The sequence below is a fragment of the Pipistrellus hanaki genome, assembly GCF_964339955.1.
Source record: "Pipistrellus hanaki genome assembly, chromosome: 2".
NCBI lineage: Eukaryota > Metazoa > Chordata > Mammalia > Chiroptera > Vespertilionidae > Pipistrellus > Pipistrellus hanaki.
The window spans coordinates 60,752,366-60,768,026 of NC_140504.1; the positions used below are offsets into that span (position 1 = coordinate 60,752,366).

Genomic DNA, 15,661 nt, shown 5'->3' on the forward strand with positions numbered 1-15,661 from the left:
TCTCCTCTCTGAGGGCCTTTTCTATTATAAAGCACTTTGAAAACAAATGGTTTTTTGGTAATGTAACAAATAAGCCTCTATTTATAACATTGCTATCTTCTTAAATCACATGCAAATTGGCTTTATATTTGAAAACAAGATAATGCTCATGTGAGATTTTATAAATTTCATAAACCATTAAAAAATGAACCAAGTACAAGTGGCCATAATAGCAACTAATAAAATAATTATTGCTTGTTTGCATGTCAGTTGCGAACAACCACAAAGCTCCAAAAGATCCACGGCGGATGTCTGAGTTGGATGCCAGTCAGCACCAGAGGCAGTTTGCTATCCTTCCTTCTGACTCAGTCCCTGAGATGGTGGGTCCTCCCCAGCAGTGGAAGCTCCTTAGGTCTCAGCCCAGAGCCCATTAATCGGTCCATATCCCCTTCTTGCTTGTCTCATTCCTAAGAACAAGGTTTAAGGAGCAGCTTTCGAACGGTCACCGGGACAAGACTACACTAACTGTCCTGGGACCTGCTTTTCCTCTCTCAGGGAGCCAAGAGAAAGGGAAGTCTATTAAACACAAAAGGCACACAATGGATCTAACCTCCAGCCCTCAACCTTACTGAGAATTATTACCACGTGTAATCATTGTATAGACTTAAAGCTCTTCTAAAATAAACAGCCTGATGTGTGAAGCCATACTATCCTGAGGAAGCAGCAGAAATGCCAAAAGGCCTTTAAACTCTATTCTCCTCCATCCAACTAACACTTAGGTCTGCTACCAGGTCACTTTAGGTCCCGCAGAATGGCCAGGCTCTGAGGGAACCGAGCAAGAAAAATGGCTCCCGGAGACTAGCCCACCATCTGAGTGTCTGTACCTCAGGATGTTAAGAGGGGAGTTGAGTTGTGAAATATAGTAAAAAGGAGAACAGAGAGTGAAGGAGAGATTGAAAATGAAGAGAAAGAAGATGGAAAAGCCGAGGAAATAAATGTCTGAGACAGATATGCTTCTTTCAGAGGCTGGAAGAATGGGAAAAGGAACAGAAAGGGGAGTGAGGATCCTGCCATATCTTCTTAGAAAGCACTCAATCGCCAAGAAAACAGAGCTTTTCTGCTGACTTCAAGAACTTGCACCTTAAAGCGTATAAAGCAGCTGCTCAAAAATTTTTCTTTCTTCAAACACCAGAAACATTTTTGAGTTGTCAGAGGCCTTGGAGATCATATAATTTAACTGCCTCATTTCACAGATGAGAAAACTGAGGATCAGAAAAGCTAAGTGATTTGCTTGAGGTTGCTCAGCTACTTGGTGACAGAGTCCAGACTAAAATCCAGATCTTCTTTACCGCTATCCAAGGCTCTTTGCATTGTTATCAATTGCTTTTCTACCCAACTTCCAGTACCTGAAAGAAGCGAATCAACTTGACAAGGACAGCTGTACAATAGAAAAATTTAACGTTACAGAAAACTAATAAAATATGCATGTGTAACCATGTAAAAAAAACACTGTAAAATATTGATGCTTAACTGAAACACTATAAATAGGATCAGCATGACTAGAACACTAGTTGGAGTAAAAAATCAAGGCTTTTGAAACATTTCCATTTTAAGATTTATTTGCTATAGAATTTTAAAAATATATTTTATTGATTTTTTTACAGAGAGGAAGGGAGAGGGATAGAGAGCTAGAAACATCGATGAGAGAGAAACATCGATCAGCCACCTCCTGCACATTCTCCACTGGGGATGTGCCCGCAACCAAGGTACATGCCCTTGACCAGAATCGAACCTGGGACCCTTCAGTCTGCAGGCCGACGCTCTATCCACTAAGCCAAACCGTTTTTGGCTGCTATAGAGTTTTTAAAATAAGTTTTATTGTTGTAATTCACTTACCATAAAATATACCATATTTAAAACTTACAATACAGTGGTTTAGAGGGTTGTGCAACCATCACCACTATCTAATTTTAGAGCATTTTCATCACCCCAAAAAGAAACCCTCTACCCATTAGCGTCACTCCCATTTTCCCTTCCTCCAAGCCCCTGACAACTACTAATCTGCTTTCTGTCTCTATGGACTTAATTTTTCTAAGCTCTATTTCATATAAATGGAATCATACAGGATGGTCATTTGTGACTGGCTTCATTCACTTAGCATTAATGTTTGCTTTAGAAGTTTAATGTATTATACTCAGTTATTTTTATTGCTATGACCTCAATTATCATTACACAAAATGCATTTTTACTTCTACAGGCTAATAAAAATGTCCATTCTTACAAATGAATTCCCATCAGTCAAAAATAATCTCTCTCTACTCTGAATTTCTTTATCACATTATCTATTGCTCCTCTTGGCCCTTATCATTTTCAACCTTGTATTATAATTATTTGCATTCCCCATAGTACTGTAAGCTTCCCTACTTAATGCATTCTATATTTGTTGAGTGTCAACTACATCTCAAGCACTATGCTAGGGTATCCTTGAGGAAAAGTTGTGATATCTTTGATCCCTCAAAATACCCATCAGTGTAAGCACAGAGATTTCAGTAAGTACTTCTCCAGATCCTTAATTTAAAAAGTTTACTAAAATCACACTTTAAGCAAATCCTAGGTGACACAGTTACATAGACATATTTCCTTGTGTGTTTTGTATTTGCTTAGTTGCTTAGTTTACCAATTTAGTAAACTATTCACTGTCCTCAACTCTCGCTCCATTCCACTACAGAGGACGAAGGCAAATTTCACCCAGGGTGAGTAAACAGAAATTCTGAATTAGTAAAGTTTAAAATAACTCTGCTTTGTTTAGTGGTTAAGAAATCTTGACATTTGAAAACATTGCTGTACCTTGGCTGTACATTATCCTCAATTGACACGGACAAGTTTTCCATCTCTTCGGCATTTAAGCCTAGCTCAGCGCCATAGTTCTGCTGGAGCAGCTGCCAGAATTCCTGTCTGGTCAAGCTCTAAAAGGACAGAAAAATTACACTGCATATCAGAAAACGTAAGATAGTGTAAATTTAGTGATTCCAACATGAATTCTGAAGTCAAAATGACCTGATGTGCAGCTACTAGAAGTATGACTTTGGTAGTTTTTTACCTTTATAGATGTCAGTTTTCTGTTGATATAAAAAATATGGGTTAACAGAATTTATCTGGCAGAGTCGATACTGGGAATAAATAAAGTAACAATTTTAAAGTATGTAATACAATAACTACTGTAAATGGAAAGATGTTTGAAGTTTTCTTTTTATAAAACTAAGTGTTCATGGTTTCTGGCAATTACTAATCTGCAGTTTAAATTCTGCAGTCCAACCAGTGTACAAACAGAACCCATTCTCTTAACCCATAATAAATCCAAATATTTCAACCATTTTAGAAACCTTGCATAGCAGTAGACTTTAAATTATATTTTCCTAAAACATAAAATGCAAGAGGTTGAAATAAAGAATATTTTATTTGATTTACTTATAATAAATCATTCTTTCTTTGTAGGTATCATATCAGTGTTAAAATCATCTAATACAAAAAATTCACATTACATAGTAAAACAAAAACAATAACAGTGTGATAACCAATGGTCTCATTTCTAGAAACATTACTGCTGGTAACCACATGATTAAGCAAGGGAAAAGGAGGCAGCATAATACTTGAAGCAACTATTGGCAAGATTCTTTCTCTCATCCATTCAACAGATAATTACTTAGAAGTTATCAAATGTGTACCCCTGCAACTAGATACTAAAGAGGATAAAATGCTCTCAAACAACTTACAGTATAGTTGAAGAAACACAGGAGACCTTTAAGTAAATTAAATATGACAAACCCTCTATAATAATAAAAGTGTAATATGCTAATTAGATCGGACATTCTTCCGGACAAAGCCAGGGCAGCGAGGGAAGCCTGGGTTCCGGGTGCCAGAGGGAAGCTTGCACAAATTTCGTGCATTGGGCCTCTAGTAATATCAACACGTACTTAACACTGAAGTAAATACTACATGGGTTTGGGTGCTCAGACAGGAGAAGGGTCTTCAGCTGAGCTGAGAGAAGAACATGAAGAGGGAAAATGAAGAAACGAGAAAATTCTTGGCAAGGAAAACCAACATACAAATATAGAACTACTACATGAAGAACCAAAGTAATATTTGCTTTGAAGTCAGTTAATAGTTTATCAGCCTAAGTGGAGTAAAAATTTTAAGTTGGGAAATAGTAGGAATAAATATATATTTAATATGGCCAAAACATACAGGTGCCTTGAATTCCTCCCAGATATTCCCTATGACAAATACCACTTCCTTTGTTTTTTTTGTTTTCTTTTCCTTTCTCCTTGTTTCTTCTCTCTGTCTAGAAGCTATGGTATCTTTGTTTGTTACATTACACTTGATAACCTTCATTACATTTCGTGGAACCTCAAGAGATTAAGAAAAAAATTTTCTGCACTTTAGACCATTAGTTCCCAATTTGCCAGGCTCAGATTACTAGGATTCCACAAGAGTAGTTGATGGAAATTCAGATAATATTCTCAATATTTCAAAAGTCAGAAATATTCGAATGGTTACCTACAATAAAATTATTCAAGCTAAGTAAAATGCCAGGCCTCTTTGGAGCTGAATTATATTAACCTAAAGTGGTTATGTCAGACATAATAAAAATAATATGCGACTAATAAACAATAATGTTATAACATTTCATTATTTAATAAATACCATTTATTTGATGGACAAAAAGTCCTTTGAAGTATAGTGTCCACAGAAAAAATTAAAAGGAGCACTGGTGGTAGAGAAGGTTAAGGAACCACTGTCCGTGATCCAAAAAGTACACTTTTTCTTTACTTCCACTCCAGAAGAGTTTTTTTTTTCTGTTTTTTTTCTTCACAACAGCAGTTAATTCATATTAAAAATTAGCTCACTCTTCTAAAGACATTATCTTTGAAATACTTTTACTGTCATAAATAGATGGTTAACATTATAAAGAGAAACAAGCAATATTTCAATATAGTACTTGTGGAATATTAACCTCTTATAAAAACTCTTTTGAAATAATGGATATTAAATGACACCAAAAGAGACTAAGGCAAGTAGATAAACATTCGGACAGCTTCCTAAGAGTGAAAGTATAAAACTTATAAGTAAAATATTAACAACAAAAATTAAATTTTATTTGACTACATAAATAAATGACTTAAATATATTATCAAATATTATCAGGAAGTTAATAGCAGGGTAATTTATAATTTCAATATATTTTTAATCTATTAGTTTTTAAAATGTGTATATATAAAAGGTTAATGGAAAACAAAATAGAACTCACAACACACCAGCTTATAGACTTGCTAATTTGTTAAAAATAACATTTCCTTCAAAGTTGGCCAGAAGTCACAAAAATACGGTGATTGAAAGCTATGCTGAACATTCAAACATTCAAACATACATTCTACTGAGATTCATTGTTATTTCAATAATCAGCAGCACAATCAAGGCTGAGCAATGTTAAAACACAACCTAAATTTTAAACAAAGGCTGCCCACCTACCTGCAAACCACGGAGAGTCTCCCCAGTTCAGCCTGCAGAGTACTTTAACAAAATAACATGAACCAAGCAGTAACCAGATAAGGCTCAAAAGTCAGGAGATCAATTTCTGGACTAGAAAGCTTTGTATTCTAAGTATGCCGCAAACTCTTTATCCCAGCAGAGTTCCAAACATTTAATGACAACCATGTAAAATCACTGCCTCGGTCTTCTAGTTTTATTATGAGAAGCTTTTCCTTTCAAAAGACAAGTTGTAATGTAGTTTAAAGCACATTATTTGTCACTTCCTGGTTTGTAGTATGAGCATTCTTTCCAAGCGGCAGGTCAGAATGCAGAATTGGAAGTTATACCTCACCCTACAGGTTCCTAAGCCACGCCTACTAGAAGAGATAGGTAAACAGGGTTTCATTAAAGGGACAGATCCCTATTCCTTCGGATTAGAAACAATGCAATGCAAAAGAAGCTACCTAACTTATTACTCAATTATGTAAAATGCCTGTTGCAATGCTATTTTAATCTCATTTTAAAAATTAAATATATTAAGGGTTAACTTTTCTTCTCCATGCGAATGCTTTTTTTAGTTCTAGCAATGTCATTACTTCATATACCACTTCTTCAGTACTGATGTAATGGCCACATCAGACTCCTGCATTAACCCTTCACAATTATCAAAGATTGCAGAACCAGAAATGGAACGTCAGGAAATAGCAGGAAGAGTGAGCTATCAAATGGAGCAATTCTAATGAGCACACAGCACATCTCTCATCACTGAAAAGTTTACATCTTGGTCACTCAACAATTCTTTCCTTTAAAAATATTTTTTTTCACTTTATTCAAAATTATTTCCTGTCAAGGACCTGGACTATAATAAACACTATAGAGAGTCTCATCTAATAATTCCAATTTATTTCCCAAAAGAGAATTTTTCTTTTAAATGAAAAATCAAAGCTTACCCTAATTTCTACCTAATTGCTCCATTTAATTTAGTAAGGTGTATAGACATGACAAATGCTACTAGATGAACTAAAAAGATCTACTTTTTTATGGGGGTATGTGCTAAAACCTAATCATTTTATACAATAGCAGAACGAGGGACCAGACAGACAGTGGAGAGAAGCACTCAATCAAACTAAAGATAGCACACAGGGTGCCCTATAGTTTGATCGAGTGCTACTCTTCACTATGGTAACCAAACAGCTATGAGAACATATATATTAAATATACTGTAAATTATCTGTACATATTTTTGCTAAATATAAAAATTCTTATAGTAAACCACTGGTATCTAGAGCAGAACTAAATATAAAGTAACCGTGAGGAGAAAATAGAGCCTAAGACTGAGCCTCAAGAAAGCCTGGCATGCAAAGGCTGAGTAAAAGAGGAGTGGCCAGCAAAAAAAAGCATGAAATACAGAACGGTAAGAGGAAGTTCCAGAAGGAATGTCTGGGAAATCAAGGAAAGAAGGTGTGCAAAATAGAGGGAGTGTGCAATGGGGTGAGAGGCTACTGAAAGATCGAGGAAGATTAAGCACATGACTAGTGAGTGATGCAGAGGAGTGGCTCAGCCTGGCAAGCCAGTTCACCATGACTAACCCTGATGATGGGGAAAGAGGAGGAAAAGAAGAGAAGAGTGGGTGGGAAAGGAGGAAGCAGCCACCTGTTGAAGAGTGTCATATGCCATGCTAAAGAATACGGGTTTACACTGTCAAAAAAGCCACTTACTCGTTTCACATAGAAAAGTAACAAGTTCAGAATTGTATTTTTAAAAAATACACTTTTTATAGATACTCATCCAAAGAATATAAAAACACTAACTCAAAAGATATATGTACATCTGTATTCATTGAAGTAACCTGTGTTCAGTGACAGATGAACAGATAAAGAAGTGAGATAGATAGATAGATAGATAGATAGATAGATAGATAGATATGATGCAATACTACTCAGCTGTAAAATAGATGAAATATATTTTTAGGAAGTGTGATATGCCAACTTTGTTCTTTTTTCTTAGAATTGCTTTGGCTATTTGGGGTCTTTTGTGGATCCATACAAATCTGATTTTTTTGTTTTATTTCTTTAAAAAACAGTACCGGGATTTTAAAGGGAATTGCCTAAAATCTCTATATTGCTTTGGGTGATATGGCCATTTTAACTATGTTGATTCTTCCGATCCATGAACATGGAGTATCTTTCCATTTCTTTGTGCCTTCTTCAACTTCTTTTAATAATATCCTGTAGATTTCAGTGTACAGGTCCTTCACATCCTTTGTTAACTTTATTCCTAGTATTTTATTCCTTTTGTTGCAATTAAATTTAGAATTGTTTTCTTAATTCCCCCCCCCCCCCCGAAATTTCACTGTTAACACTAGGGGCCCAGTGCACAAATTCGTGCATCTTGAAAAGAACTGTGGGCCACGAGGCTGCAGTGGGCACAGGAGCGGGTCTTGGCCCATCTTCCATGCCCCCACCCAGCCCCTCCTGCTGCAAACCCTGCCTGGTACCCTGTCTGCCAGCAGCCCGACGCCTGTTGCCACCGCTCTCATGTGCTGATGGTGCTGGCCCCACTTGCACCCGCTGACAGCACCGACTGATTGGGGCCAGTGCCAGCAGCAGGTGCAAGTGGGGTTATCAACAGCAGTGGGTTCAAGAGGTGGCTGCCTGCCCCAATTGCCCCTCAGGAGCTGGGAGAGGTGGAGAAGCCCTCAGAGGAGATAAGGGCCAGCAGCCACTGCCGCCCGCACCCACTGACAGTGCCAAGCAATTGGGGCCAGCACCAGGCACCAGCAACAGGTTCAAGCAGTGGCTCTGGCGCAAGGAGCAGGTGCGAGTAAGGGGTGGCACCAGCAGCAGATGCAAGCACCAGAGGGGACCGCGGCACACGGGAGCAAAGAATTTTCAATAACCATCAGAGGCTCACCCTGATGACAGCAACTGGTCTGGCACCCCCACTCACCTGCTCCAATAACCTGCTGCAGCCAATGCCTGCCATGTTCCACGTGCAACCCCTGGTGGTCAGTGCACATCATAGCAACCGGTTGTTCGGTTGTTCAGTTCCACCATTTGGTCTATTTGCATATTAGGGTTTTTATAGATAGATAGATAGATAGAGAAATACAGTGGATTTTTACAAATTAATTTTGTATCCTGCAACTTTATTTGTTTATTGTTACTAATACTTTTTTTTAGTTTTTTGGTAGAGTCTTTTGGGTTTTCTATCTAAAGAATCAATTGCAACAACATGGATGAATCTTGAGTATATCATATTAAGTGAAATAAGTCAGGTGGAAAGAGACAAAAATGACATGATTTCACTCATATGTGGAATATAAAACAAAAAAAGTAACAAACTAATGAAACAAAAAAATTCATAGACACAGACAACAGAATGATGATTATTAGAGGGAAAGTGGGTTGGGAGGGAAGGGCAAATGGGTAAAGGGGATTAAATTTATGGTAATGGGAGGAAACTAGCATTTGGAAGTGAGTACACAATAAAGTATCCTATATAATAAAAGACTAATAGGCAAATAGACTGAACGGCGAAACAACCAGAACAACTAAACAACCAGTCGCTAGGACATGCGCTGACCACCATGGAGCATGTGCGGAACATGGGAGGCAGAGGTTGAGGTAGGATGGTGGAGCAGGTGAGCAGGGGTGCCAGAGCAAGGCAGGGTGCCAGTCGCTGTCATCTTTGCACCCGCTGCTGGTACTGGCCTCGCTCACACCCGCTGCCGGCACCTGGCACCAGCCCCAATCATTTGGCACCATCAGCAGGTGCGAGTGGCAGCTGCCAGCCCCAATCACCCCTGAGAGCTCTTTCACCTTCCCCGGCTCCTGAGGGAAGATGGGGTCAGCAGCCACCTTTCACACCCACTGCTAGTGATGGCCCCTCTTATACCCACCGCCAGTACCGAAGCCATCACTTGCACCCACAGCCAGTGCTGGAGCCACTAACACCCCAAGCCGGTGCCCGGCGCCATGTCATTTTTGTCTCTTTCCACCTGACAATCACTGGGCACCGTAAGCAGGTGCAAGCTGCAGCTGCCTGCTCTGATCGCCCCTGAGGGCTTCTCCGCCTCTCCCTGCTCCAGAGGGGCGATCGGGGCAGCAGCTGCCACTTGCATCTGCTGATGGCACCAGCCGCTCACACCCACTCACACCACTTGTACCCGCTGCCTCAGTCACTCCGAACCCTCAGCAAGTGGGAGCAGTGGTGGGGATGCTGGCAGACAGGCACCTGGGGGCCGCAGTGGAAGGGGCCAGGTCGGGGCGCAGAGGATGGGCAGAGACCCGCCCCTGTGCCTACTGCAGCCTCGAGATTTGTGTACTGGGACCCTAGTATAGATATAAAATTATAATGTTGTACACCTGAAATTTATGTAACGTTACAGAGCAATGTCAGTGCAATAAAGTAAAATTAATTAAATATACACTTTTAAAGGTTCTACTACTTTGGTAACAACTTTTAAAAGGACAGATTAGTGTGTTAAAAAGTGGTAGAAAACTATTTTAAAGGTTTAAGCTAAAAAAGATGAGGGCTTTGGTGACCAATATGACATGGTTGGCAAAGAAGAGGTAAGAAACAAGGATACATTCGGGTTCCCAGCGTGGGTGACTAGGTAGGAGACAAACTTCATCCACAAAGGGAAAGTAGGTAGGGTTCTGCAAACCAAGAAAGTAAACAAAACAAGAATGCAAATACTTCTACACTGCCAGGTTATTATATGGAAAATGTGGCTAAAATAGCGATTTAACATTTATTTTTCCCAGGTAGGTTTGAACGTTACACTTCTAGATTTCCAAGTAACTTCCAAAGAAGTGATCATTGGAAAGGGGCATAAGGAAGAATGAAGGGGTGTGATAAGGCGAGGAGTCTGAGGAGACAGCTGGACAGCACTCTTCCGAAAGGTCTCCAAAGGTGAATTAACTTCGTCGACTGACCACTATTTGGAGAATGGCCTCAGCACTGTCAGTGTCCTACAATCGCACTCCTTACTTAGGCCACACTCACAAACTGCACAAGCTTACTCAGTGGTAAATACACTAACGCACAGCAGAGGAACAATCCTTCCTCATCATGAAAAGTCTTTCGTTCCACGTCATTCTCCCAGGGCACCTGAATATCTTGGAAGTCAGAGATGAGCAATCAGAACTTTGCACGATAAGCAGGGAACCAGAGTAAAGGTAGACAGTTTTAAGGAACAATTATTTTCACATAGGTGGCGCCCGATGATTCATCTCTGTACATTACTCCAGAGACCAAAGTCTGCCTCTGTGACTATAGTTTTCTGTCCTAAAGCCTAAATTCTTGGCCTAAGTCTGGCCAAGCCCCCTCAGACATATTTTTTTCTTTATACTAATAAAATCAATCAATTTTAATTTTTTTCCCCTCCACACATATGAGAAATACTAGCAACTCCCAAAATAGAAGCTGGAGTGACATGTATCAGAAGTTGAAGAAGGTGGGTCTGTATACATTAAAAAGGCTCCCCTCGCCCTTCTGTCCTTAGGGAGTGACTCTGAAAGCCACTCTCTCCCTTTAAGCCTTAGAATTAAAAATGAGTGCATATTTCTGCTCTGTGAGACCCTAAATTTAAATATTCACTCTCAAAAGGTACTCTCAATTTTCCAGGAAGAGCTAGTATCCCAGAAGCCCCCATGTACTGGCAAGAGAGACCACTATTATCTGAGAGAGAAAAAAATAGTGCAAAAAAGAACATTTTGATTTTCTACACATCCTGTCTATATTATTAGTATCAGTAAATCCTAAATCCAATAATATTACCACTAGGAACATGAATGGAGTCATACTAAAAATTGAGCTTTAACAACAACAAAAAACAAAACCTTTTATGTTTTAAGCCTTGTTAAAACTAATAACTTTATATTGTATATACATCCTATTTTCTTGTAAGGCAAGTATGCAGAAAATAGATTTCTTTGGCAATTGAGGATAGTTTAGTGTTTCATGATAGTCATTTGTTCTCATAGCACATATAGGTTTAAGAAATTGAGTTAAGTGAACAATAAACTTAGGGTATACCCTCAAGGTTGTTTCTGCAACTAAATTCCTGTCTGTTTTCTCCCCATCTTTTGCCTTTTGCTTGAGCAGAGAATTGAAAATGTCTTACGTGAAATGATTATCTGGAATGTAAGTCATTGAGATTTCACTAAACTGAGTCACTCAAAAACTATTTATTGAGCTTTAGTTATGTGTGATATAACCCTATAACTTATTGTCCAAACTGGCCCACTTCTGAGAATAAGGGAGCACTACTGACGTTTACACTGACAGAGGCTTTAGCCCAGACAGTCCCAAACTGAACAGGGTAAAGCGAGCTGTGTGCCAAAGCAGCTGTGCAATCAACACTGAACCTGTCACTGGACATACACAGATCTGGTCCTTACCGTCAAGGCTATCTGCCGTGACGCAAAAAGAAAAAAAGAAAAGAAAACAAACTATTATAATTGTAATGAGTGTTGTAAAGGAGAAGTCCAAGATGATATAGGAAGGTGAAAGAATGGACCTGACTTCAGCTTTATTAATGAGTTTCAGTTAGAAGTCAGGTGGGAAAGAACCAGGCAGAAAGATTATGTTTGAAGACCAAGTACGGGAAGGCAAAGGGGAGTGGGGGGGGGGGGGGGGGGGAGTCAGAACATTGAATAACAGGGAAGGTGCACTGAGATGAGGCTGGACTGGTGGGCTGATCCCTATACAAAATTTTAGATTTTTATTCCAAGGGAAATGGGTATTAAGCACAAAGCTAGTATTAGCAGGTATACATTTTTTTTTTTTAATGTTTTGTTGTTTGTTTTTCAGGGAGGAAGGAAGAGGGAGAGAGATAGAGAAACATCAATGATATGAGAGAATCATTGATTGGCTGCCTCCTGGGGATTGAGCCCACACTGGGAATTGAGCCCACAACCTGGGCATGTGCCCTTAACAAGAATTGAACCGTGACCTCATGGTTCTTAGGTCAACGTTCAACCACTGAGCCACGCTGGCCAGGCCAGTATACATAGAAAAATATGTATGGTCAAACCTGTTTCTGTAAAAAAGCCCAGCCGGCATCGATCAATGATTGTTTCTCATCCTTAACGTTTCTCCCTCTCACACACACTTTCTCTCTGTCCATTCCTCTCTGAAATCAATAAAAATATACATATTTTTTTTAATCCTATATAATAGAAGGCTAACATGCAAATAGACCGAATGGTAGAACAACTGAACAACCAGTTGCTATGATGTGCGCTGACCACCAGGGGGCAAGTAGGGAGCATGATGGGGCACTGGCCACAACGGGATGGTAGAGCAGGTGAGCAAGGGTGCTGGTTGCTATCAGTGGGGCGAGCCTCTGGTTACTGAAAATTCTTTGCTTCTGCGCACCCAATCCCGCCTGGCACTCACGCCTGCTGCTGGAGCCGGCCCCGCTTGCACCTGCTGCCAGTGCCAGCCCAGCTCACACCCACTGCCGGTGCCTGGTGCTGTTCCCGCTCGCTCAGTGCCATCTGCAGGTGCGAGTGGCAGCTGCCGGCTGATCACCCGAGGGCTTCTCCACCTCCTCCTGCTCCTGAGGGGAGATTGGGGCAGCAGCTGCCACTCACACCCACAGCTTTCATGGGCCCAATCGCTCCATGCAGTCAGCAAGTGCGAGTGGGGGCTGCCAGCAGACAGGGGCCAAGGGCCGAGGTGGGAGGGGCCAAGTGGAGGCATGGAGGATGGGCCAAGACCCACCTTTGTGCCCACTGAGGCCTCGTGGCCCATAGTTCCTTTCAAGGTGCATGAATTCATCACTGGGCCCATAGTAAAAAATATAAAAGGCCTTATAGAAAATATTTTCAGTTCTGTGGGCTATTGTGTCTCTGTTGAAACTCCTCAACTCTGCTGTTGTAGTGTGAAAGCAACCACAGACAATACACAAATGAATGAGAGTGGCTGTGTTCTAATAAATTTTATTATTAGACACTGAAATTTAAATTTTATATAGTTTTGTCATAAAATAGTATCCTTTTTTTTATTAAAAAACATACATTTAAAATGTAAAATCAGCCCTAGTTGGTTTAGCTCAGTGGATAGAGTGTTAGCCTACATACTGAAGGGTCCTGGGTTTGATTCCAGTCAAGGGCTCATGCCCAGATTGCTGGCTCCATCCCCAGTGTGGGGTATACAGAAGGCAGCAGATCAAGGATTCTCTCTCATCACTGATGTTTCTATCTCTCTCTCCCTCTCCCTTCCTCTCTGAAATCAATAAAAATGTATATTTTTAAAAATGTAAAATAGCCAAAACTGGTTTGGCTCAGTAGATAGAGCCTTGGCCTGCGGACTGAAGGGTCTAGGATTCGATTCCGGTCAAGGGCATATTCCTTGGTTGCGGGCACATTCCCAGTAGGGGATGTGCAAGAGGCAGCTGGTTGATGATTCTCTCTCATCAATGTTTCTAACTCTCTATCCCTCTCTCTTTCTCTCTGTAAAAAATCAATAAAATATATATTTTTAAAAAAATGTAAAATAATCCTTACTTTGCAAATCATGCAAATACATGTGGCAAGACATTGGCTCTGGTACAGAACATAGGGGTGGGACATGGTTTACACTAAACAAAATAGCTGAGGTGGGGTGGAGAAGGGTCTAGAGAATTCTGTTAAAACTATGGCTGCACAGCTCTTTGTAAAAAACACAAAATACCAATTGTTTGTATCAAAGAATGGAGCAGCCACTATTCTCTGGCCTCCGGGTCTAGTAAAAGTGTGCTAAACTTAAAGGCTGTGAACTGGGCTTAAGTGCTATAAATTACTGCTTGAAAGATAAGAGTGACAGTTTAAACACATCTACTCACTAATAGACTAATGTTAAGCTAATTCAGATATCTGAAATAAACTATCCTTTCTGAAGCAATGCATCAGAGGAATCATATCAATGAAAAAGGGTATCTTTAAAAGCATTCTTTCTCAAATGCACCATATTTGCCTCCAGCTTTTCTCCCTATTGTGGATGTATTTTATTGGAGAAATACACACACACACACACACACACACACACACACAATTTTAAAATCATTTTGCTGTATTTAACTTAAGTAATCTTTTTCTAGATAAATTTGCTATGTTTTTAAGACTTTCTCATGTAAGAAGTAAGCAAAGTAAGACATATTTACTTGTACTCTCAGATTCCTTAATATAAGTAAACATGAATATAATATTCTGAACTTAAGCTCTCCAAAAATATTTTGATTATATGTAAAATGCATTATTTAAATTACTTATGCTATTTTATATAGTTGTGTAGTTATGCTGTGCACTTCACAGATTTTGCTCTTTTCTTTCTTTTTTAAATAATAGATCAAGAAGTCTAACCCTATGTTGCTTTATCACTTTAAAAACTAGAAGACAACTGCAACTTGGAAAATTACAGACAATACTCAAACTATACCAAGCACCTAAAACTGTGCCTGGCACCTACGGTAGTACTTAATAATAAGTGGGAGTTGCTATTATTGTTATAAATATTAGTGTTAAAAAAATTGTTCAAGGACCCCTAGGAGAATGAAGGAAAGGTAGTTTTATTTTTGTTTCCTAGTTCTTTTTCTGAGATCTCACCTTCACTTTTCATTAAGTTCTGTATATATTTAACATATTCATTTTTATTATTATACAGCAGAAATGGTCACAAATGAGAGTATAGTGTCTCATTTAAAAAAAAGTTGCATGTTTAATGTTAAAGATAACCAAAGTACCCAGAGATTTGGAAGGTGTGACTGCAGTATGAATGGCGATACTCCTCAGGTACACATGGAGAACAGAGCTGCGGTCAGGAGGGTTATATTTGCCTCCTAGCCCGTTGGTGCAGGATTGCTCAGCTGTGGTGCCCTCAGGAGTAGCCTGGAATTCCCTTTCTCCCACCTCATGGACTTACCGCTTTACATTAAGTTCACATGGCACCTTCTCCCGTGGCTCATCTATAAACCTGACCTTTATGCCTTCCCTGCAGGTATTTGTTTTCATAAGGATATGTCCCAAGTAATTCTCATGTGATTAGCGCAAATCTGATTTTGGGAGGACACGGAACTTGCATAACCAAATGTATTGGGTCGGCAACTAAGTAATTGCGGGTTTCACACATATATGGCTTCAGTTGAATTTTTAGGTTTGCAGAT

At 39.5% G+C, this 15,661-nt stretch overlaps 1 protein-coding gene across 2 annotated transcripts in view; it reads right to left on the minus strand.

The window, feature by feature from the left end:
• GRAMD1C (GRAM domain containing 1C) overlaps nt 1–15,661 on the minus strand; it is a 71,101-nt gene that overhangs the window by 27,028 nt on the left and 28,412 nt on the right. Inside the window, exons 1-2 of one of the 2 annotated variants that reach the window (XM_084873968.1) lie at nt 5,509–5,823; nt 2,827–2,945 (exon numbers count right to left, since the gene is read on the minus strand). In XM_084873968.1, coding sequence (XP_084730094.1) covers nt 2,827–2,870 — 44 coding nt within the window. In that variant the 5' untranslated portion in view covers nt 2,871–2,945; nt 5,509–5,823. Of the gene's footprint in view, nt 1–2,826; nt 2,946–5,508; nt 5,824–15,661 lie in introns of those variants that run through there. The other variant, XM_084873967.1, reaches the window with a different exon arrangement.